The sequence below is a fragment of the Oxyura jamaicensis genome, chromosome 1, assembly GCF_011077185.1.
Source record: "Oxyura jamaicensis isolate SHBP4307 breed ruddy duck chromosome 1, BPBGC_Ojam_1.0, whole genome shotgun sequence".
Lineage (NCBI taxonomy): Eukaryota > Metazoa > Chordata > Aves > Anseriformes > Anatidae > Oxyura > Oxyura jamaicensis.
In genome coordinates this window covers 186,795,012-186,816,418 of record NC_048893.1, presented here as the reverse complement: position 1 = coordinate 186,816,418, position 21,407 = coordinate 186,795,012, and the positions used below count along the sequence as shown (strand labels likewise).

Here is a 21,407-nt window from a genome sequence, read left to right as displayed (position 1 = left end):
GTATTTACAGGTGTGTGTATTTTCACAAACATATTACCTACATGTATATAGCTATAGATACACGATAAGTAATAGTTCAGCATTAGATTTCAGTTGGAGAGAAAAGTGAGTTGGCTGGTTGCATAATTTGCCTGCAGAGCAAGGGGTGTGCACCTGCTTCTGTCTCTCGGGTAGTTACAAGAAGCCTGTTACTATAATACCAGATTTCTCCATCATCATTGGGTTACTTAACTTCACAGCCCGTGAGGTCAGTTTGGGTTCATAATCTGCTTTTGCACCCAGAAAGGTTTACCTGGAGGGCTCAGTGCCTGGTTTCTGTACAAATAAATCCTCTGACCCTTGGCAGCTCAGCCTGTGTAGAAGACAGCTGGGGAATAAGATAAGTGACTGAACAAAGCACACCCCATGCGGCTTCTGAGGAAGCGGAAGCACAGATCCCTGTTCTGCCTGGTGCTGAGCTGCTAGGAACTACTCCTCAAGCACCAGTGCACACGCATAGATGTCACAGATACTGGGCTTTCGTGGTCCCCTAAACTTGTCTGAATTATTTCTTTTGAAGCACTTGCACTTTATATACATAACAGTCCCATTGACTTGCTCTTGAGCTCACTGGAGCAGCTACAGATTTACTTAATGTGAAGCAATATGGGGATTTGAACAGTTTTCCTGCTTCCTGGGCTGTTAGGGCCTTAGGAGATACACTTCAGGGTTGTGTTTCCTGCTCAGCTTCCCTATTCCTTTATTTCTGGGATGGAAAGAGTGAGGTGAATGATAAGATGATGATAATAAACCAAGGTACTATATCAAGTAGTTGGACTAGAACGTTTTGAGTGAAGCAGTTTGAACTGCAGAGGTTGATGTCACTGTCCAGATGCACCAGCTTTAAAGGCTGCATTTTGTCCTCTGGTTTTCTTGGAAGTCCTGCTCTTCCATTCTTCACTCGAGTCTGTGTTGGGCACCTGAGGATCCTCCATGGGTGCCGTAATGGGGAGCCAGCATGCCTGGTGTATGATACTGGCCTGCTTCTTGATAGTTACCATGCTGAAGTCCTTTGGAGAGCCCAGCCCTACGTGGTGAATCGTTCAGTGTGACATCAGCAGGCTATTGTAGAACAAGAGACCCTGACCCTGTTTCCAAACCTTAAAACTATCACACAAACCATTAAGCTCTCTTCCTGTGCCTAGTGACAGTTTTGCTCGACAGGTAGATTATTGCAGGTAAACACTTCCTTTTTGTTGCAGGTTGCGCCACATACCTCATCACCTGCTGCAGTATCCCATTCAGGCAGTACGAGTTCTGCTGGCTGGATTTAAACCTCCGTTAAGTGATACAAATGCAAAAAGAATCCCTTATTGTCCAGAGTGGAGCTTGGAAGCACTGTGGGCTATGATGGACTGCACTGAAGGAAAACAGCTCTCTGCTTCCATACTTGTGAGAAACAGCAGGTTTTTTTCTTCATTCTTGCGTAGCCTAAAATTCTTTCTAGTAATTTTAGTGTAATATCTGAGTGCTTGTTCTACCATGGACCCTCGTAATTTAAAATCTTGCACCATTTACCATGAAGGAACTGCTACTGAAGCAAGAAAATGATGTGGCTCTTCTCTTAAGTCTGCAATCAAAAAACAATGCTGAGCATTCCTGTTTTTTTTTTTTTGGGGGGGGGGGGGGGGGGGGGGGGGGGGGGGGGGTCTTTAGTTTCCTTTACAGAATACCCTTTTTATACTCTCAGTTCCATTTGGCAGTTAGTGTAGCCAGCAAAGTCCTTTTTACTATTGGTTGGTCTGTGAGATTTAAACAGGTTATTGTCATGCTTCTGAAAACTGTTAACTTTGATTTTCAGGCTTCTTCACCAGAGGTCACCATTTTCTTGTATGAAGATGACCAAAAACTAGTTCATCAGAAACTGATAGAGATGGGACTTGCAGATTTGGATGAGTGACATGTGAGTACAGTGAATGCGAACTACAGATTCATACCATCACTTCAAAAGCTTTAAGCCAGGGTCTCAATTGTTAACTAATGGACCACAAACAGAATTAGATTTAACAAAAAAAAAAAAACTTGTGTCCACAATTCCACTCCAGTAATGAAATTTAAGTTGTTTAAAAACGGAATTTAGTTACACACTACTGAAGCACACACAGCTTTAAGAACCGACAGGTACTGAAACTTACAAGTGTTAAGGCAGTAATAACAGGAGGAGCATTTGCTGCTAGTCACTGAAGAAGGTAATCATAGTAATAAATTACTTTCTTCATTTTCAGCATGTGTTCTCAACATCCTGTGCCAGTGGTTCTCATGCCGAGCTCCCTAAGTTCTGGACATCCATTCCTCCGAAAATGGAGTGCTTCAAATGAAAAGCTTTACACCATGTGGTGTCGGCAGAGAATAGTGAAGACTGGTTTGGGTTTTGGTTTTTCAAATTCCTTAACCAACTTGATGTTATGTAGTTCTTTTCCCTCCCATTTAATAAGCACTCTCCTAATCTGCCTTTATAGATGTTTCCTTACAACTTTGACTCTTGAATGAGATGTAAATGGATAGCTTCGCTATCTATCTATTCACATGCAGCCTTAAGTGGTCTTTTGTGATAACTCTTTCATAAGAGTAGCTGGAATGAATGTGTAGTAGTAAAGAAATAGATGAAGAAATAATGTTGAGTACACTTGTTGCGGTGTCTTGTTAGAAGACTTGAAGGGAAGATGATAGTTTTATTACTGTGATGTAACTCTTGTTCATATTTCAGGCATCTTTGGTGACAGTTTTCTGGTACCAGTCTGGAATTAGGAATGAACAGCTGGGAGGTGGGGAATGTTGCTGTTTTTCTTCGGAAACACATCTGCATTGTTGCTGTGTTCTGTTTTTGGTTTGGCTGTCCTTGTACCTCCTTCCTACTCCTGGTGCTGTAGCATTCAACTCAAAGTGTTAGAATAAACAGGAGCCTGCTCAGCATACATCTGAAAGCTTCCTTCTCTTTCCTGCTATAAAGACATTCAAAGAAGCCTTGTTAGCATAGTGTATCTTTCCTGTTCAGAGTTCAGCTGCTTCAGTCACCCCATGGAGAATTTGGTCTAGATTATCAGTGGAAAACAGAGAGGAAATCCGTGTAGCAAAATAAAAGTCTTGAAATCGTGCACAAGTGAAGGTGATAGTTTTTTTAAACAAAACTGACTCCAGCCTTATTTGTCTTACAGGTCTTCCTTACGCTTACTTCCTCACAAATACCTAGATAAATCCACCTGGCTTGCCTGTGTCCACCACAGGACAACACTTGAATCTCATTACAACCACCTGGCTTTTAGATAGGTTCTCTGTATCTTCTAGAAATCAGGTAGTGTTAGTGTGAGACTCCTGCTTCAATTGTGTTTGCTTGGTCCTCACTGATTTTTGCTGTGGTGGTCTTTTGTGTTTTCGTACTTTGACTGTAACCCTTACAGGGGCGAAGGCAAGGCATCTTGACTTTTGTCATCCTACATTCAGTGAGAGTTACCATTTTTGGTAGAAGTATTTTCAGAAGAAAGCTCCAGTTGAGGCCCTGCTTGGGTCGTGTTGACAATGGCTACTTTATTGTGACCAGAATATATATGACCAAAACCACTCTTTTCTCCTTTCTGCCCTCTATAAAAATAGGAGGTGTGTTTTCTATCCCATTCTGCCCTCTATAAAAATAGGAGGAGGTGTGTTTTCTATCCCAGCAAGTGCTGCTTGAGCTCCACCCTTGTTTCTTTGTAGTAATAGCTGGAACTCAGTTTGCTCGAGTTATATTTTGCTCATTTTTTTTGCCAAGTTAACAAGATGAACAGAGTTACAGAGAAGGCAGGATTTTGTCCAGTTAAGGCTGTTGCATCAGATGGGCTTGTGTCCCTGAACCACGTAGTGTTCTGTCACCTGAATAGCCATTTCCTGATGTTCAGATAGAACCTCCTGACCACCCATCTCCTTGGGCATTTCTTTGTTTGACATGAAAATGCGTACAAAAATTAACTACAGAATTTATAGCCAGTCTGTGTGCGAAGTGTTGCAAGTTGCCAGTTTATACAAGCACAGGAGGAATTAGTTCATGGGTTTTATAAGTATTTTGGTACTGAAATGTGCTACATGCTGTTCTAAATACCATTCAGAGGTGTTAAAATACAGTCATCTTTCAAATGTAATGTTCTTACATCTATTAAAAATTATATACAACCATGGTGACAGACTTGGGCCTGAATTACGTGAAGAACTGCTGTTTAGGACTGCCAGAACTGACAGGACCAGCCCCTACAGCCCCCCACCCAACTTCCAGCTGAGTAAGTGTACATCCCCGTGCAAGTTAATTTACCCCTTCAGTACAATAGAGCACAGTAACTACAGAGCTCCCTTTCCCCAAGGAAAAGGGGCAGTGAGGGTGTAGGGGCAGGAGGTATCTTCCACAGTGCAAAAAGCAAGTGAAATAAACTTGGAATAGCTGAGTTGGAAAGGACCAACAAGGATTATCACATCTACCTTGTCAGCATCCACTGCAGAAGAGGCTTGCAGCAGACACAACAGCAGTAACAACACTGCTTGTACAAGTCAGCTTACAAAAGTGCAACTGCATGAGGTGGAAGAATGGGGTGAGGTGACCTTTGGTGGTTTCTGGTGTTTCCTACCCCTTTTCTTTGAATAGCACGGAGAATTAACCTATCTCGCAGTTGCCTCTCCTAGTCTTAAATACGAGTTTAAAAAATACAGTTCAGGATTTGCTGATGCTCTTGCCTCCCACCTCAGATGAAAGAAAAATAACGAATAAGCTTCAGCCTGACTGAAAAGGAGTACTGCCATTGATTTACACAAGCAACTTTTTTGTCTTAGATGGAAGCATTTTTTCTCTTGGACTTCTAAATAAGTTCATCTACAGCTGTTTGACAAATTTTCACTAGCCCCCTTGGAATTAAAGGATACCCTTTACACTATACATGATAAAACACTGAATCAATAAACAGCTTCTGGAAAGAGAAACAAGCAAAATGATTGAAAAAGCTCTGATGTAGTAATACCAACTGAAAAATAAATTTATTTCAGGAAAACTATAAACAATATATATACAAAACATAAGTTTAAAAGGTGGTTCTTTTTGTTTACAGGAATGTACATTATTTTTGCTGATGTGCAAACAGGATCAACATGAACTAAACCTTGGTGTCCATGAGGATATTGCCATCCTTGTCCTTCACTCTTACTCTCCCAGAGACATACTTGGTTTCCTGGTGTCCATTCATATACACAGTCTTAACTGTACCATCTGGATACTCCCGTCTCTTAAACTGTGATGTGTGTAGCTCTCTCTGGCCATTATTGAACTCAATGGTTTTGCTTCCATCTCTGCAATAAATACACGTATGTAAGTGATTTTTTTGTAAAAATCACAAGGACTTAAGGCTTAAGTTTATTCTCAGAACAAGCCCTAAATATATAAGCCTAAATGAAGAGATGAAGACAATACAGTATTTTTGAAAGGCCTCTTTTGTTAAATACCCTCACAGTTGGTACTCCAACATGTTTCTCCAAAACTGATGTGACTTCTTTATACTCCAGAGCATCTACTACACGTTCTCTGCTCTAAATCTGTTGCTGCAAAGGTCCAGGAAAAGTTTAAAATAATGTTTTGAGCAGTCAGTGTGGATACGTCAGACCTGCTTGAGGCACACCTACGTCCTTAAACATTCTCTAGAATTGCAAGTCAGAAGTTAGTTTGGTAACTTTTTTTTCTATTAGAAAATAGACACAGGCATTCAGTTCTCCATGGTACAAGAAAAAAAAAACAGTAAGCAAGTCTTCCCAGTCCAGTATATCCAAATGTAAGCTTTTGCAAATACCTGGCTATATACTGCCTCTGGCAGTGAGCTCTTAACTACTGCTTTCCTGTCAACAGTCTAGGGCACCTGAAAACAGAAAGCTTACCGCTGAATACGAACGATAGTGCCATCTGGAAAGATGCTTTCTTCTTGCCCATCCGTAAATAAATTTTTAATAGTTTGATCAGGGAAAGTGATTTCTTTCTTGCCATCAGGATAATGTTTCTCTGAAATGTATTTTGAGACAATATCCTTATTACATAAATACAGGAGCGTTTTGCATATATACGTAGTAGTTTTGAGGGTTGGCTGGGTTGGATGATTTCTTTACCTATTTGTCCATTTGAAAATTGCAAGACCTCCAAGCCATCGCAGTATGTAGTGTGAGTGGTCTTAGCATCAGCATAATAATAAATCTGCAGGAATCAGTTCAAATTAACATATTTAGCCAGGAACCATGTGTGTACACGCACATGTATAAGCATAGGGGAGAAGGTGTAGGATACATACCACTGTTTGATCAGGCATAATCTGCTTCACATCCCCATTAAAGAAGGTTATTGTTACGGTCTTCCCATCAGAACCCACTTTTTTCCACGTCCCATTGGGAAAAAATATGAGGTGACAGCCATTTTTCAAAACCTTTTCAACCTAACGAACAGATAAGAGAGATCAGTATTTAGCCATCACATTCAGGTACACATCTCATCTTTCACAGCAAGCATCTCAGAATTTCAAGTGCCACGCTCTCGTTTTACCTTTCCATCAGGATAAGCAATTTCTCTCTGTATCTCTTCACTGTCTGTATGTGCAGGTCCAGATGGTGCTGGCACAAGAGCTTCATTAGGAGAGGTGTCCTGAAATGACAACAGCAACATAAGCATAAACTCAAGTCAAGCTTTGTCATCATGCATTTGTTTTCCCTAGGCTGACAAGCATTCTAGGAAATAAAAAACATGAGGGTAGGAAGACAGGTCTGGGAAGTCATAAAGCCAATCTGGATTTTATGCGTCTAGTATATGAGGTACTCAGGCTAGCAGTAATTTGTCTGTGGTCAGTTTCTGTCCAAGCTGAAATGGAATTCATTGCTGTAGCGTGACTTCAGCAGACTGAAGTCATCCATACAAAGGCATGAAACAGCTGATGAAGTTTTATAAAACTTAAATGCTACCTACAGCAAATAAGAATTCCTAAAATATTCTTGGATGGTTTCTCTACATGGAACAGAAATAGTCAGTTTTGCCCCCCCTCTAAAAAGGGTAAACGTTCTGCAAAATTCTAGGGGGTAATTATTATTTTGTTTCCTTTCCTCAGCCAAAGAATGCTGCAACAGCTAGAGAGAGGTAAAGCATTGACTACTACATAGCCTTTAACTGCAATTTTGTTACCAAGAAAAAGTATATAAAAAAAATTGAGTCAATGGCTTTCCAGGTCACCCTCCAAATACTCACTTAAATACAGACAACTTTGTGTTGTTGTTTTTATTATTATTATTTTTTTTTTCCCTTATAAATGAAGATACAAGACTTACTACCATAAAAGTCCTAGAAGAATCTTCTAGTGCCGTTGTCTCAGAGTTGCTTCTGTCCTTAGCAGGTGCCGAGGCAGGTGTTCTAGAAAGCTTTTCTACTCAGATAAAAGTAAGAAAGTTAATTTGGCTAGTAAAACTAAAGTGCAGTTTAAGTGTTATAATTATATATGAGATCAAGTTGTACAGGACACCTACATTTCTTTAGTGCAGCAGCAATTGAAAGCTGTACGTTTATGAAAAAAATCAGCACGTCAGCTCTCTGGGGCAAGTCACTTGCCTCATGTATCAGCAGCATGCTGGGCTGAAGAATCATTGCAATAGGCATAATGCTTGCACTTCTATTTCATTTCTAGATCTATAGAGGAGATTCTTTTCCACCTAGGGATCTAGGTGACATTCTTACTAGCCATACCTTATAATGAATAAAGCAGGCCTAAAAATCTTTCAACAAGAGCAGTCTTTGGAAGACTTTTTCTATGTCTTTTCCAGCATTCCAGAAGCATTATCAAAAACAGCACGGGCTTCAGTTCTGGATTGTACTCCTCCAATAGACAACACCATGGTTGTTTGCCTTTAGAGATGTCAAAAAAAAAAAAAACAACCTACAACCCTCCAGTTACCTGCTGTGTTTGATTATTCATTAGGATGGGATATAGGAGCAAATGCTATTGCCAGCTAACTGTGAAAAGAAGGAAACCAAGGAACAGCAACACTGCTCTACTCAGCACCCACAGCATGGGGAACATCAGTGATGGATGCCATCAGGGATTACAGGATGCAGCTCCCGGCATGCCCCAGCCCTCCCAGCTTTGCCCTGGGATGTATCTGTAATGAACTTGATCACACAGACAGCTATTCCCTATCTGTCAGGTGGTAGTGCGCTCTTTCTAATATTGGGAAAAAAGAAAATCTACATCTGTTTTCTGTTAAGTCTTTTAAAGAATTTGCTGATAAGACAGACATACCTTTTGCCTGTGAATAATTTTTGCCACTTATCTTGCCACCCTTCTGTGCTAGAAGAAGTGGGGATCCAGCTTGGCTTTTCAGGCCTTTATTTGGTAGGCTCTGGAAGGAAGGAAGAGTTATTTGTGGATTATGTGACTTTTATTCAATAACTGTTCACTTGCAATAAAATTTATACACCATTTGTCATGAAACTTCCCACAAGCTTTTTTCACAAACTACTTTTTTTGAGATTTAGTCAGCAAAAGGGTTTGCTTGATGTAGCCCAAGCTATGTTTTGGAACTCTTCCTTTGCCTGCTGCCTCACTACCACCAGCTACAGAATGTTAATTTGGTACAAGCAATCCGAAATAATAGTTTCAAAGCTCAATATAACTACCGTAGACAATGGTGAACTGTCTGATTTGCCTGGCTGATCCTTGAGGTACACAGGTTCTCAGGTTATATCCCATCTATGTACCTTTCCTCTTAAAATTGCATTTTGAATTTCAAAGATGACAAGTTTTGCAACAGAACAGATACTGCACACAGTGATGCCTCCTTGGAGATCATCAGAAGCCATGTGGACGTGGTCCTGGGCAGCCTGCCCTGGGTGTCCCTGCTTGAGCAGTGACATGAAACAAGATGACCCCCAAGGGTCTCTTCCAATTCAACCATTCCATGGTTCTGTGAACATTGACATTTGGAGAGAACGTGACATTAATGAAATTCTGTGTCAGGCACCCCCGAGATCAGTAAATCAAAAGTTAGTATCTAGGTTGTGACTACTGGATTCCAACTTTATGGTCCAAAACTCACAGTATTCACACAGACCAACTTAAAACATTGAGATTAAAAACTTACTACAGATTCTGCTCTTTTTAGAATCACCCCAGAATTTTCCATTTTCTTCTTGCTCCCAGCAGCTTCTACTTTTTTCCAGGCTTCAAGACGAAACCTCTCCATAATTTTGACTTCCTCTTTTAGCTCCATGTTCTCATTTACTAAAGCTTCTATTTGATCTTTCAGGCGTCGATGGTTGGTTGACCATTTTGCTTCTTTTCGTTTTAAATCTTCCTGTAACTCTGTAATCTGCTGTTTTAAAGCCTTAGAAAAATGCACATTTATAAATGAAAGAAGTTTTGTTTTTTAATATATCAAAAGATTTTCATGTTCTAGGAAGAAATTTACAAGCCAAAGGAAAAAAAAATGTACAAAAGTACTTATCACCATAAAACAGGTAAGATCCGTGTAATGGTGGAGGGTGAAAGGTAGGGGAAGTTTTATTCCCTGGAAAGGATAGGATCAACTTTAGATATCAACTCCATAAGCTCAACTTAATCACAGGATGTCTCTCATTCCCCTCTGAGCATCCTTTACACTTCATAGGTTGGCCAGCACAAACACACTTGAGGCAGAAATGTGTTATCTTTAAAGCTACCCTCCAGAGGACCCTTCAAAAGTCTTAGCACCGGAAAACCGGGAGGATACAAACACACAAAATACACGTGAATCTGCCTAGCCAGTATTGCAAACGTTACTCGAACCTGTTGAAGTCATGTCAGGAAGTGACATACCCATATGTGAAGTTCCATACACCTTGTCTGTATGCCTAACGTACCATAAATCCTGACAGCGAAGAAACATACTGTTTCATATGTCTCTGACCTTTAAGGAGCTACAGTAAGTAATCACAAAATGCTACTTTGAAAATTGTAGAAGATAACTATTTTTACCCTGGAACAGTTACAAACAGAATAAAATTTAAGTATAGTTCTAGTTTGCATTTTGATCCATTACCATAATAAAAACTTGCAGTGTTATTATTAGCTACAGTAATTTTGTATCAAAGATGAAGATCACTCTACCATAGTCAAGTGCAGCTTTTATTCTGGAAATGTGACAAAATGATTTGCTCACTTTTTTTTTTTTTTTTTTTTGCCATAAAACCATCAAATAACGTTGTGAAGACTGTAACTGCTTTCTCAATTAGGCCACGTCTACTAACAGTTCCTATCTTGAAATCACTTGCAACCTTTCAAATTAAGTTAGAATTTAGTTCTCAACTCCCTTTAAATGAATTTAAGTTTTCCTATGTGGACAAGAATAATAATTATAATTTTTATACCTGGATTTCATCACGTTCTTTTTTATCTGGAATTGCTCTAGCTTCTGTTGTATATTTTTCAAAAACTTTACGTTCCTTTTGCAGTTTTTTCATTTCTTTTTTTCTATATTCTTCTATTTCAGCCAGTTCTTGGGCTTTCTGCTGTTGAAAATCTGCAATTTCTTTCCTGTAATTATAAAACAAAGCTGTTGGTTTTAGCCTGACCCCTTCAAGTCTGGAGTGAGAAAATCAAGACTGAGTTTTGTAGTCATTGATTCAAACCCAGCATCTGCTACCTCCAGGAAGGCTTAACTATAAATAGTATTAAGCAGTAAGAAATGTCATGCAGATAGCGTTTGAAGTCCAACTGTTTCTTTCTTCTAGTCACAAAAGTTATCCTGATTTTAGCAAAGCTTTACCAAAATCTGCCAATATTCCTCAAAGCAGCAGAACACCACTCCCCCAAAAGCAGTGTGAAAAAGAATCGGCCAATACCAGGTCCCTCACGTTAGCCAACAACATGCTGCTGTTTCCAAACAAAACAAACGTGACTTTGGTAGGGATTGGAGTGCTTCCTGTAAGTAATCAGAGCATTATTTTGCTGTTTTCCACCTGGAAGTCACCAGGGGGCTGAAATTAAGTCAAACTCTATTTGTACACTCAAACATTCACTCCATAGGAAGAGCATCGATCATGTTAGCATGAAATCTGTTCTGCAAGACCAGTTTGGGACTGTTTTATTGCTCAGAACATCGCTCGATTAGACATGAGGAAATTCTCCCAGGTGTAGCCTTCAAGGATATCATAGTAATCCATATTAATCCAGCAGGAGTTCTTAATAGTATTCCTAGATTGGTAATTTGTTTGTAATAATGACAGCTTAATACATCCACAGAGCAACAACCAGTTTCTTGACCTATGTCTCCAGTTACTGAAACACACCAATTATTTATCTGTATCACTGTAACACTACCTAGGTACAAACAGGTCAGCATGGATCCTACTATGTTAGTGAACACCCCAAGCTGTTTTCAATTAAAACTTACCTGATTTTCCATTAAAAATTACCTGATACTTGCCAAGGCGTGCTCTCTTTCTTCCCGGAGTTTAGTTAGAGTTGTGTTTTCAGCTCTGAACCTCTCAATTTCCATTTCCAATTCAATGAGTTTCTCTCTCAGCATCTGGGATGGAACAGCGTTTCCTACCAAAGAAAATCAGGTGCAAGTTCTCTAAGCAGCCTTTGACTGAAGTAAACAACTACCACAGGCCATTTAAAAATACATACACTATTTTATAGATAGAATTTTCTTGCAATACTACTGCTAATACAGAAATAACATAGAAGTGACATTTTAAAGCACCCTGCGCTATATACTCAAGGGTGGTGAGGCCCTGGCACAGGCTGCCCAGAGAAGCTGTGGATGCCCCATCCCTGGAGGTGCTCAAGGCCAGGCTGGATGGGGCTTTGGGCAACCTGGGCTGGTGGGAGGTGTTCCTGCCCATGGCAGGGGGTTGGAGCTGGGTGATCCCTAAGGGTCCCCACATCCAACCCAAACCTTTCTATGTTTCTGTAAGTACCTGATACACCAAGTGTATCTATTGTCTTAGTAGAGCTAAGTATGTATCAGGAGTTGGAATTTGAATGGCTTCATGTCAAGCTAGAGAAATTAAATAAAGGTATGTTGAGGGCAAAGCATCAAACAGGAAAATCTCAACGGCTCTAAATTTTCCAAGTTGTACTCACAACACGGTCTGCTCACACTGCCCTGAAATACATTGTAAGAGGCCCATAATCGTATCCGTGGGCTTCTTTGCCATCCCAATTTTTGATCAGTCACAGCTTAACACTCATTGGGCCTTAACAGTCTGCTTCTGAGTATGCAAGAGAAGAGCCTAAGCAGCGACACTGCAGTCCAGTCAGTTGCCTCATTCACTCTTAAATGCTGCCAACTGTTACTTCCTGCAAACAACATCGAGCAGATTTCTTTCAACAACCCAGCAAAATCCGTTCTCCAGAAAGCAGTAAGTAGATGTAGTAGCTTTCATATGAATTTCTCAAAAAATAATAATAATAATAGTAATAAAATGCTAAATGGTTTCAAGCTCTGCTGCAAGGAATCTACCACCTACCATCATCTAATGGAAAAGGCATGCTAGGCTATACCATCATGTTGTCACTGAACAACTTCATTTTTAATGATCTTGCATAAATACAACAGTTTGTAAAGGAGCTCTTGGAGGCAGCCCTTCCACAGACCCAATCTGCAAGCTGCAGAATTGCTAGATTGCACCAGACACAACCAGAAGAGATTAAAGGTGCCATTCCCTGAAGCCGAAGTCTGTACTTAGACTTCTGTGTAAAGTCAAGTTGCAGAATAAGCCTTGGAAAGAAAAACTTGTAAAACATGTTTTCTTCAGCATTTCCTACCAGTTGCCATTCTCTCACCTCCTGACTCCTGTTCCACATGTGATTTGATTTCATGCTCTGAGTGACAGCCTGCCTTCTGCTTCGGTTTCAGCGAGGGAAACAGTTTCATCATCAGGTTTGATGCCGGAGGCCTGTTTGAATCACTGTCTGCTGCAGACTGTTTGGGCAGTTCGTCTCCCTTCTTCGAGGCAATTTTTCTCTTTATTGCTTTATCTGGGACAGTTGTATCATTCTTACTGAAAAACTCCGTCTGTAAGGACATTTTAGCATATTTTTCAGGTAAATCATTGTGAAAATAATATTCATCAAGATCACTCCATGTCCTTTCATCATCAAACTCAATCTTATTCCTATTTATACAAGACATGCTTCTCTGATGGTCTGAAGCTTTTCTAATATTTTGCTTTGACAGTGTGCTGCAATCTTCATCTGACAAGTCACCTCCACGTTTGCTTTCTTTGCTGGTATCTGTAGAACTTCCGTAATCAAAAAATCCTGGATCACTTTCTCTATTGCTCTGAAAGGATTCCTTAACAACATCTTCATTTTCATTTTTTAACGTGGTCTCAAATTCTTGCTCAGAATCTGTAGTCGAATCACCATTTTCCTCGTCTTTATCTTCATTTACAGTCCATTGCGTACTTTTTAAAGCAGGCACTGCTGTCAAGGAAGAACCTGAAAATACTACACTGTCTGTTTTATTCACTGGATCCTTCAGTCTAGAAGCTGTTCCTGAATTTGAGACTGTATGTGTAACTGCTTTGTCACTTTTATTTCCCTGTGTGATATAGTCTGCCTTTTTATTTTTCGCATTTATAAGTTTAACTGCAAGCTCCTTCACTTGCTGCTGTTTTGCCTTGATAGGGGTGGAAGACATTCTACGTCCTTCTGAGGTTTGCTGATCTTGATCTAAGATCCTCTGCACAAATGAGGAATTACTTGAGAAAGATATTTCATCTGCAGCTTGCTCTAGAAACAAAAATTCATCTAATTCTAGATTTTCTTTTTCCTTTTCTTTTTCCCAGTTTTCCAACTTGTTCTGAAACGAAACTTCAAAAGACAATTCTGGGTCTTTTACAGGGTGACCTACAGGACATGTAGCACTAGAAAAGGCAGTGGCCAGCTCACAAGACAACTGAAGCTTTTCCACGCCAGATAATTTGTTTCTGATTTTGCCATCGTTTGACTTAGCAAATTGCACTATGTTCTCTTTATTTTCTATTTTGTGGTTAATTTCTGATGGGAAGGAATCTCTCATCTGTCCATCAAGATTTTTTTCTGGCTGCATTCTTGTTTCTAATGGCACAGTATTTTTTCCATTGTGATTCCTGAGTACAAGGGTCTTCTGAATAGGACAATATTTTGCTTTATCAGGCTGGTTATTTTTTTTACGTGGTATAAGAGCGCTCCCAGAAACCAGCTCTTTGCTAGGAGGCAGACTTTTCTTTTGTATTTGTGATCTGTCCACTCTAACGTTTCTGTCATCTGAAACCCTTTGTTGAGGTTTCAACATGCTTTCTCCCAGTGTCGTTATCTTAGATTTGGCATTAGTGAACCTTGTTAAGCCTTCTCCTCTTTTCAGGAAGGGTCGTTTGATCACTGGTTTTTGAGTGGCTGATGCATTTGTCTCCTGAAAGTGGATATGGAAAACGCAGAGAATGTGAAAAAATCCTTTACACAGTTTTAAGATTTTTTTCATATAAACCCCACATATTAGTAGGAACTTATACAGCGTATTTCTACTGGGTTTCTAAAAACATCTTAAACAAATAAAGTAGTCAGGGCTTATTTTTTTTCTTTTTAAAGTAAAATCGTAAAATGTGAGAATATTGCAATCAGTGTTAGCTTTCGAAGCTAGAATCTGCCTTGTATGTTTTTAAAGCACTCATCACTGTATTAAAAAAAAAAGTTAAAAAAAAAAAGAAATTTAAAAACCTGTAATTTCTGGCTTTGCTTCAGACGCTGCTCCTCTATCTGAATCTGTTCTTCCAGAAATTCTTCAAATGTCTGTTTCTTCTCTTGAATCGCAGCTTTAATAGGTCTAGGGTAATTAAAAAAAACCCAAGTCTTACGTGTCTACATAATTTAACTGTGTTCAGCATCCCTACTATTCAAAGGCTTAGGGTGCAATTACATAAAAAATGACAAATTATGAAGTAGTTTAGTCAAGTGGCAAAGTTAATCTGAGAAATGCACAATACCACTTGCTGCTTATCTTTTGAGAAGTGGTTACCAAATCCCCGCTATAATTAATACACATCTAAAAGCACCTTTATGCAGGCGTTGCTATTTTTCCTTTCACTGCTTTTCTCAATGACCCATTCTTCTGCCCAAAACATCAAATTTTTGCTTGGATTTTAGTCACCCTGCTCGTCTCTACAGTACCACCTTCACACTGATTCACAGTAACGGTGCTGAGCTCAGCCTGTGCGCCGGGTCTGGCTGGGACAGAGTAAGATTTCTTCACAGCACTTCATGTGGTGCTGTGTTTTGGATTTGTGACTAAAACCGTGTTAATAACATACCAGTGGTGTAGCTGTTGCTGAAAACTGCTTGCACAGCATCAAAGCTTTCTTGGGTTTCTCACAGTGCCCACTTCTCTCCCCCAGCAAATAGGAGGTTGAGGGAGACCCAGCCAGAAGAGCTGACCCAAAGTGTCCCAGCAGATATTCCATGCCAGGTAACGTCATGCTCAGCAGTGAAACCTTTGCGCTCGGTTTTCTAAAAACAGCTGTTGTTCAGAGGCCAGCTGGGCATCAGTCTGCTTGCTGGAGGTGGAGAGTGACTGCCTTTGTAACACTTGGGTTTCTTCCCCTCTTTCCTTCACTTAGTAAACTGTCTTGATCTCAACCCATAACTTCTCACACTTTTGCTCTTCTGATCTTCCCCCTTGCAGAATGACCAAGGAGCTGGATGGACGCTTAACTGCTGGCAGGGGACAACCCACCACAGCCTGGCACAAGATTTCTTGTCTTGTGATGAGCAGACAGTCAAGGCAGAGCTTCAAAATAGTGCCAACCACTACTTTCAGTCCATCCATGCCATAAACAAAGCTTCTACCATACACAAGACTTCTCCCACAAGCACTGTTATTACTTCTTAGCAATACCGAGATACTCAAAATACTCCTGGTAATAAACTAAAAAGTTTATTTTAAAAGTTTATTAAAAAGTATAAGGAGGAAGGAGGCCTTACACTCTTCCTTCACATTACTTTTTTTTGCCATCTAATAACGGATAGGAGATTGTAATAAATCAAATTGGGAACAGTAATTGTAACTGCTAATATGCTAAGCCTATACTAAGATGTGCTTCTGAACTGTCACTACTCCATGTTTCACACACCTCTTCAGCCAATACACAACGTCACATCTTTCACAGCATAAGCAACTTCAAGCCAGAGCCTGTCTTACCACTGGTCTCCACCATACCTAGCAAAATGGAATCCTTGGTTGAGAAAGCTATACAAATTGAGAATATCAGAATTCAATCAAACTTGTGTTATGTATTTAGAACTGGAAAAAATAATGTTCTGAATTACCTTTCCTCTATATTAGTCACCCACAACTGTTTTCCTCTGCTGGACTTTTCACAGAGTTCTGCACGTTCCACACATAAAGGCTCAATGTGTGGATCTTCAACCTCCATTATTTTTTCCATCTTTTGTTCTGGACACCACATGTTTTTTCCTATGAAATTGATAGAATATATATTTATGTTTTCCCCCAAAGAAAACAAAACCAGTTTTCAGCTCATACTTTAAGCAGCACTCAGATCAGATTAAAACCAGAAGGGACCTTCATGGTCACATATTCTGGATTCCCACACAAAGTGAGTCCTAAAATTTCCCCAATTTAATTCTTATTTGAGTTTGAGCTCTCTTTTTAAAGGAATGTCCAATTATGTATAAGTTTTTTCCACACACCTTAACAGCCCATTCTGATTGTTCGTTATCTTTGCTAATTTATCGCTTAAAGGTAAAATAAGTGAACAATTTTGGATGTTTGCTCTACTGAAGAGGTCTCTTATCAAGCTTCTGTTTCCTATGTACAAATGTAAGAATTAAGATCAGTTAATCCTTTTGCAACCTCTTAGACCGAGACCTTGGATTAAAAGCTTTGAAATATGATGAAATGCAATCTCATACCTTTCCTCTGAAACCTCTACAGGTTTACAGCAACCTTAATAACAGCTAGATTAAAACCAAAACTCTTCCAGTCATAGCAGCTTGGTAGTCGTGCTGCTGTCAATGGTAAAACTAAAAACAGGAAAGGTGAAGAACTCTAGTGCATTTCTTTCACATACAGATAATTCTTAGTCATGCGGTGGCATCTCTTTGCCAACCCATCTTGATTCCTAATTCCTGTTCATTTATCAACCCTCGCAGTGGAGTTGGACTGGAGACATTCTGTATCCCTGCATAGATGATTTTCTGTGTGCCACATCGGTTCAATCAGCATAACTCTCAACGATGAGATACCTTCTTAGTTATTCAGCTTGTACAAAATCACTGTTTTGTGTATGTGGAGAACAACTATTCAAGGTATAAACTCTGCCTTCATTGTGATTCCAATACCCAGATGATCACAACCAGTGAAAAGCTGTCAAGCCCACGGAATGCCTAGGTCTTAGCTTTTAACTTTCAGCCATCAGAGTTTGAAATTAAAAGAAAAACACACCACTGTCCTGCAGGAGAAAAGAAATGGCACTGAAGGGCAAGAACCAGCCTCCACCTTTACATTCCCAATTAGAAATAAGTCATTAGGCAATCTAGTTTTTGTTGTAAGACGAAACCCTAGATCAGCTTTCTCAGATAGAATAAAAGAAAGATAACCATTAAATCAGGTAGGACTGATACTACCTGCAAAAGAAGATCCCCCTAAGTCAACTCTGCCAGCTTTTTCCAGACCAGCACTGTCCTCTCCCTTAGCACACAGCAAATTGAACTGGAAAGCTGATCCTGTTTACAAATGTTTGTTTTTCAGTACGAATCAGCTCCCCAGTCTAGTTCAGTTCATCACTTAAACAAATTTGTGCTGCATGAGCACGCACAAGGAGGTACTACTTCATTTGCATACACTGACATCTTAAAGTAATCAAAAATACTGTGGGAAACTGCTAGTCAAAGAGGTAATAAACTGTTTATTTTACACTGTCTTTTATAATATATTCTTCAAAACAAGGCTCTTATCATTGATTAAGTTACAATTACTCTTGACAATTTATAAAAGGATTTTATACAATTCCTTCTACAGTAGCACTCATTTGTCAGCCACTCAAACGATGCAGCATTTGTTTTTGACTAATCAAGCAGTCTTAAGATGAAGAACACTTAATACACTTTCAGATTTTAATGAAGAAATGGGATCAAATTCTTCAGTTTACTGAAGTATGTCTTATGCTTCATTTCTCAACTTACCAAGAATTGCTGTCTGGTCAGAAACCATGCTAAGTAACTTCTGCTGTTCTTCCATCAGCCTTTGAAGTTGCTCCATCTGTTGTTTCTTTAGCTGTTCCTGCTTCTGTTGTTGCAATTCTTTCAGCTTTTCAAAGAAACAAAACGTACCAAGGACATTTATTTACATTATTTTAGTTAAGACAAATATTCTTAGAATGCACCGCAACATTAGTGTCATCAAGACGAGAGGTATTTCTTGTTTTAACAATGTTCCATTAGCTAAGTGCAACATGATGGAAATTAAGAATACAAAGTGCTTTGATGATCCCAATTTTCAGTTCTATCTACGAATTGCGCGTAGTATTTCCAGTTTGCACAGTTAACAAATCCACTCATCTTTAACTGACCAATCTGCAAAAAAAGGAGTCAGAACAATCATTTCTATAGTATGAGAAAAACATTCAAATTCTGCTCTTTTAACATACCTTGTACGTGGTGGTTTTATTAAAATGTGAAATACCTCAAAATCAATTGAGCTTTAGAAATGTATATATATCATTATATATATATATGTATCAGTAATCTTCACTCTATCTGAGATCTTGGAAATAAATATTACATGTAAGTTATATATATTTTAAAAATAATAATTGTTAATATATATTAGGTTGCCAATAACTTTCCAAGACAGGAGACTTAACAATTCCTCTTGAGATACCATTAAACCAGATAATACCTATTATTTATCCACGGTTGGATACTGCTGACATAAAAAAAAGTGAATGAATATTTTCCTAACAAGTATAACAGAGATGAAGTACCTTTTAGATGCTTAATAGAGGAATTATACTCTAGAGATTCACGTTTTACGCCCACACTTTCACTTGCACAAACAGACAAAGATTTGCACCGAGGCAACTTCCAGAACGGTGGACAAGGAGTTGAGTTCTTAATCCCTAACAGCAAGACCTCTTAAAGTGTCCCTTAACACTTCCAGCTAACGTAATACGTATCTGCTAATTGGGGAGAGCTATAAGCAAATGTATGGCCAGTCACAGCGGATCAACTGGCAGGTTTGCTTTGGAAAAACAAAAACAAAAGTAACATCACAGGGTTGTAATTCCAGGCCTTTTTGTCCTATTGTCTTGGACGTGTCTGTATTCAACACCAACTTCGCTCTTCAACTAGACAGAACCAGGTACAAGGGCGCACACACATATGAGAACTAACGGCAGATGTTGCTATAGCTACAAGAACACACAACTTCACCGTGCAGTGAATATCTGCAGTGAAGCACTCCCACCGTAATGACCAGCACCCCATTGCCACATTTTTAAGTGAAGAAATAATGGAATATTGTAAAACTGAGTGCATCTTTCCAGGTAATAAAAAAAAAAAAAAAGACTTTGAGAACAAATACGCTGGCACTAAAGGCAATTTGTTTTGAACTGGAACCTGTGCCAGTGAAAACCAGTTAAACTGCACGTTATGAGGAGGACACCAACCTTTATGCATGCATAACTGACTGAGGGCTTGCTCTTTAAGCCTACTGTGTTCTATACATGGAAAAGATTTTGCATACTTTCAGGTATAAAGAATCATATATAGGAACAAAATAAATCTTTATTTATATATGTCAAAGAATTCTAGAACTTTTTGTTACCTGTTCAAGCTTCTGTAAGAGAGGATCACAGTAATCGGATTTATTCTGACCATCCACTTCACCTTGGATGAAGTTTGTTTTAGAGCTTTCTACATTATATGCTGCTGCTGGAAAAGATGTTTCAGTGGTATCCTGCTGAAGTGTACAAGAGCTGCCAGGCTCCAGCATCTGTTCTTCACACAAGGAGTCATCACTTACAGAACGGCTCTCTGAAAGATGCAACACCTCAGCAGGGAAAGCTGGGATGTTTTCATGTCCTGATAATAATTTTTCTGTGTTGATTTTCAAGCCAGTAAAAGTAGGATCCAAGAAGACTCCAGCACGAGAACTATCGAACATGCAATGCGCAAGGAAGTTTTGTTCACTACTCAGATCTTCAACAGCTGGCATCTTGTAAATGGTACTCAGATCGACTTGCTGATGTAGCATGAGCATAACACTATTGTATCTTGGAGAGTTAGGACAGCAAAATTTTCAAAGCCACAGGCACCTGGTATGGACGCTTACTTCTTTTAAACACCTAGAATTTAAGCAGATATACAAAGTGAGAAATCTACAGTAACAAAGTTATTCTCTTATAACTAAAGTATTTATAAAAATCAGTCACCATCTATTTCCCTAGGCAATCGAAACAATTCAGATAATTGCTGAGGAACTTCCTGCACAGGAAGTCAGCACAATCCAACATTTATTCTTAATAGTAACTGCACTCAAATAACTTAAATATTATAAAGCTGTATATAATATTCTGTTCAGTAGTACAGAGATGGGTTCTGAATTTTTTAAGTGTCTGCAACAGAAGAGAGAAGGGATTTGGTGAACTGAGAGACATCCATTAGAGGACCTTCATGTGAAAGCACGTCGTAAATATGCCCAGGTAAATACAGCCATGTTGCTGCGAGTACTCCAATGCACACCTTGCAGCATTCTCATGGAAATTCTGCACCCTTGCTGCCTGTTAGCATCTCCCTCCCCTTCCTATCACCTCTTATCGTGATCACTCGGCTCTGCTTACCTCCTGCGGTCCCAGGGCGATTAGCTCTCCGCCCATACGCACGGTGTGTGTGTCGGTGTGTCCTGTCGCTGTGTCGCGTGTCGTGTCGGTGTGTTGCAAGGAGCACAGAGGAGGGCTACAGAACAAAGGACGCGACCACAAGAGCCCGAGGTTTCAACAGTCCTGCCGATCAGGAAACAACTTGTTAAAGTTTCCTCATTCTCGGGAGATCAGATCGCAGCAGCTCTTGGTGAGTATTCCCTGAACCTTCCCACACGCCCAGCGCCCCCCGTCGCCCCACAGCGGCCGCTGCGCCCCCCCCCCAAAGGGCCCACACGGAGACAGCCCCGAGCCGCGGCCCCAGCGGCGCTGCCCCTCCGTGTTGTTACAAACCTGCCGCCATCTCACGGCCTCCCGGCGCCACACGCCGGGCATGCCGGGAGTTGTAGTCCCGAGGCACGGCCTCCGCGCCCAGCTGCCGGGCGGCCCCGCTGTGCGCCAACTACAGCTCCCGAGGGGCTCCGCGTGG

The 21,407-nt window shown here is 40.0% G+C and overlaps 2 protein-coding genes across 3 annotated transcripts in view; one reads left to right on the top strand and one right to left on the bottom strand.

The window, feature by feature from the left end:
• The window catches only part of RNF17 (ring finger protein 17), a 42,206-nt gene extending 39,551 nt beyond the window's left edge, over window positions 1-2,655 (top strand). Inside the window, exons 31-33 of the mRNA XM_035326794.1 lie at window positions 1,242-1,431; window positions 1,841-1,942; window positions 2,265-2,655. Of these exons, the coding sequence (XP_035182685.1) occupies window positions 1,242-1,431; window positions 1,841-1,939 (289 nt within the window). The 3' untranslated portion in view covers window positions 1,940-1,942; window positions 2,265-2,655. The remainder of the gene's footprint in view (window positions 1-1,241; window positions 1,432-1,840; window positions 1,943-2,264) is intronic.
• A 2,351-nt stretch (window positions 2,656-5,006) lies between these two features.
• On the bottom strand, window positions 5,007-21,392 carry CENPJ (centromere protein J). 2 transcript variants are annotated; one of them, XM_035326707.1, is made up of 17 exons: window positions 21,272-21,392; window positions 20,900-21,061; window positions 19,885-20,404; window positions 18,243-18,366; window positions 16,365-16,512; window positions 14,760-14,865; window positions 12,825-14,454; window positions 11,465-11,597; window positions 10,418-10,583; window positions 9,154-9,396; window positions 8,313-8,412; window positions 7,348-7,442; window positions 6,575-6,673; window positions 6,327-6,467; window positions 6,148-6,232; window positions 5,923-6,043; window positions 5,007-5,343 (listed from the first exon to the last, which is right to left on the bottom strand). In XM_035326707.1, the coding sequence occupies exons 3-17, from the start codon at window positions 20,317-20,319 to the stop codon at window positions 5,151-5,153; spliced, it is 3,819 nt and encodes a 1,272-aa protein (XP_035182598.1). In that variant the 5' UTR covers window positions 20,320-20,404; window positions 20,900-21,061; window positions 21,272-21,392; the 3' UTR covers window positions 5,007-5,150. The 2 variants fall into 2 exon arrangements, with proteins under 2 accessions (XP_035182598.1, XP_035182604.1); XM_035326713.1 differs by lacking the exon at window positions 21,272-21,392 and having other exon boundaries at window positions 12,843-14,454; window positions 20,900-21,161.
• Window positions 21,393-21,407: the final 15 nt, after the last annotated feature.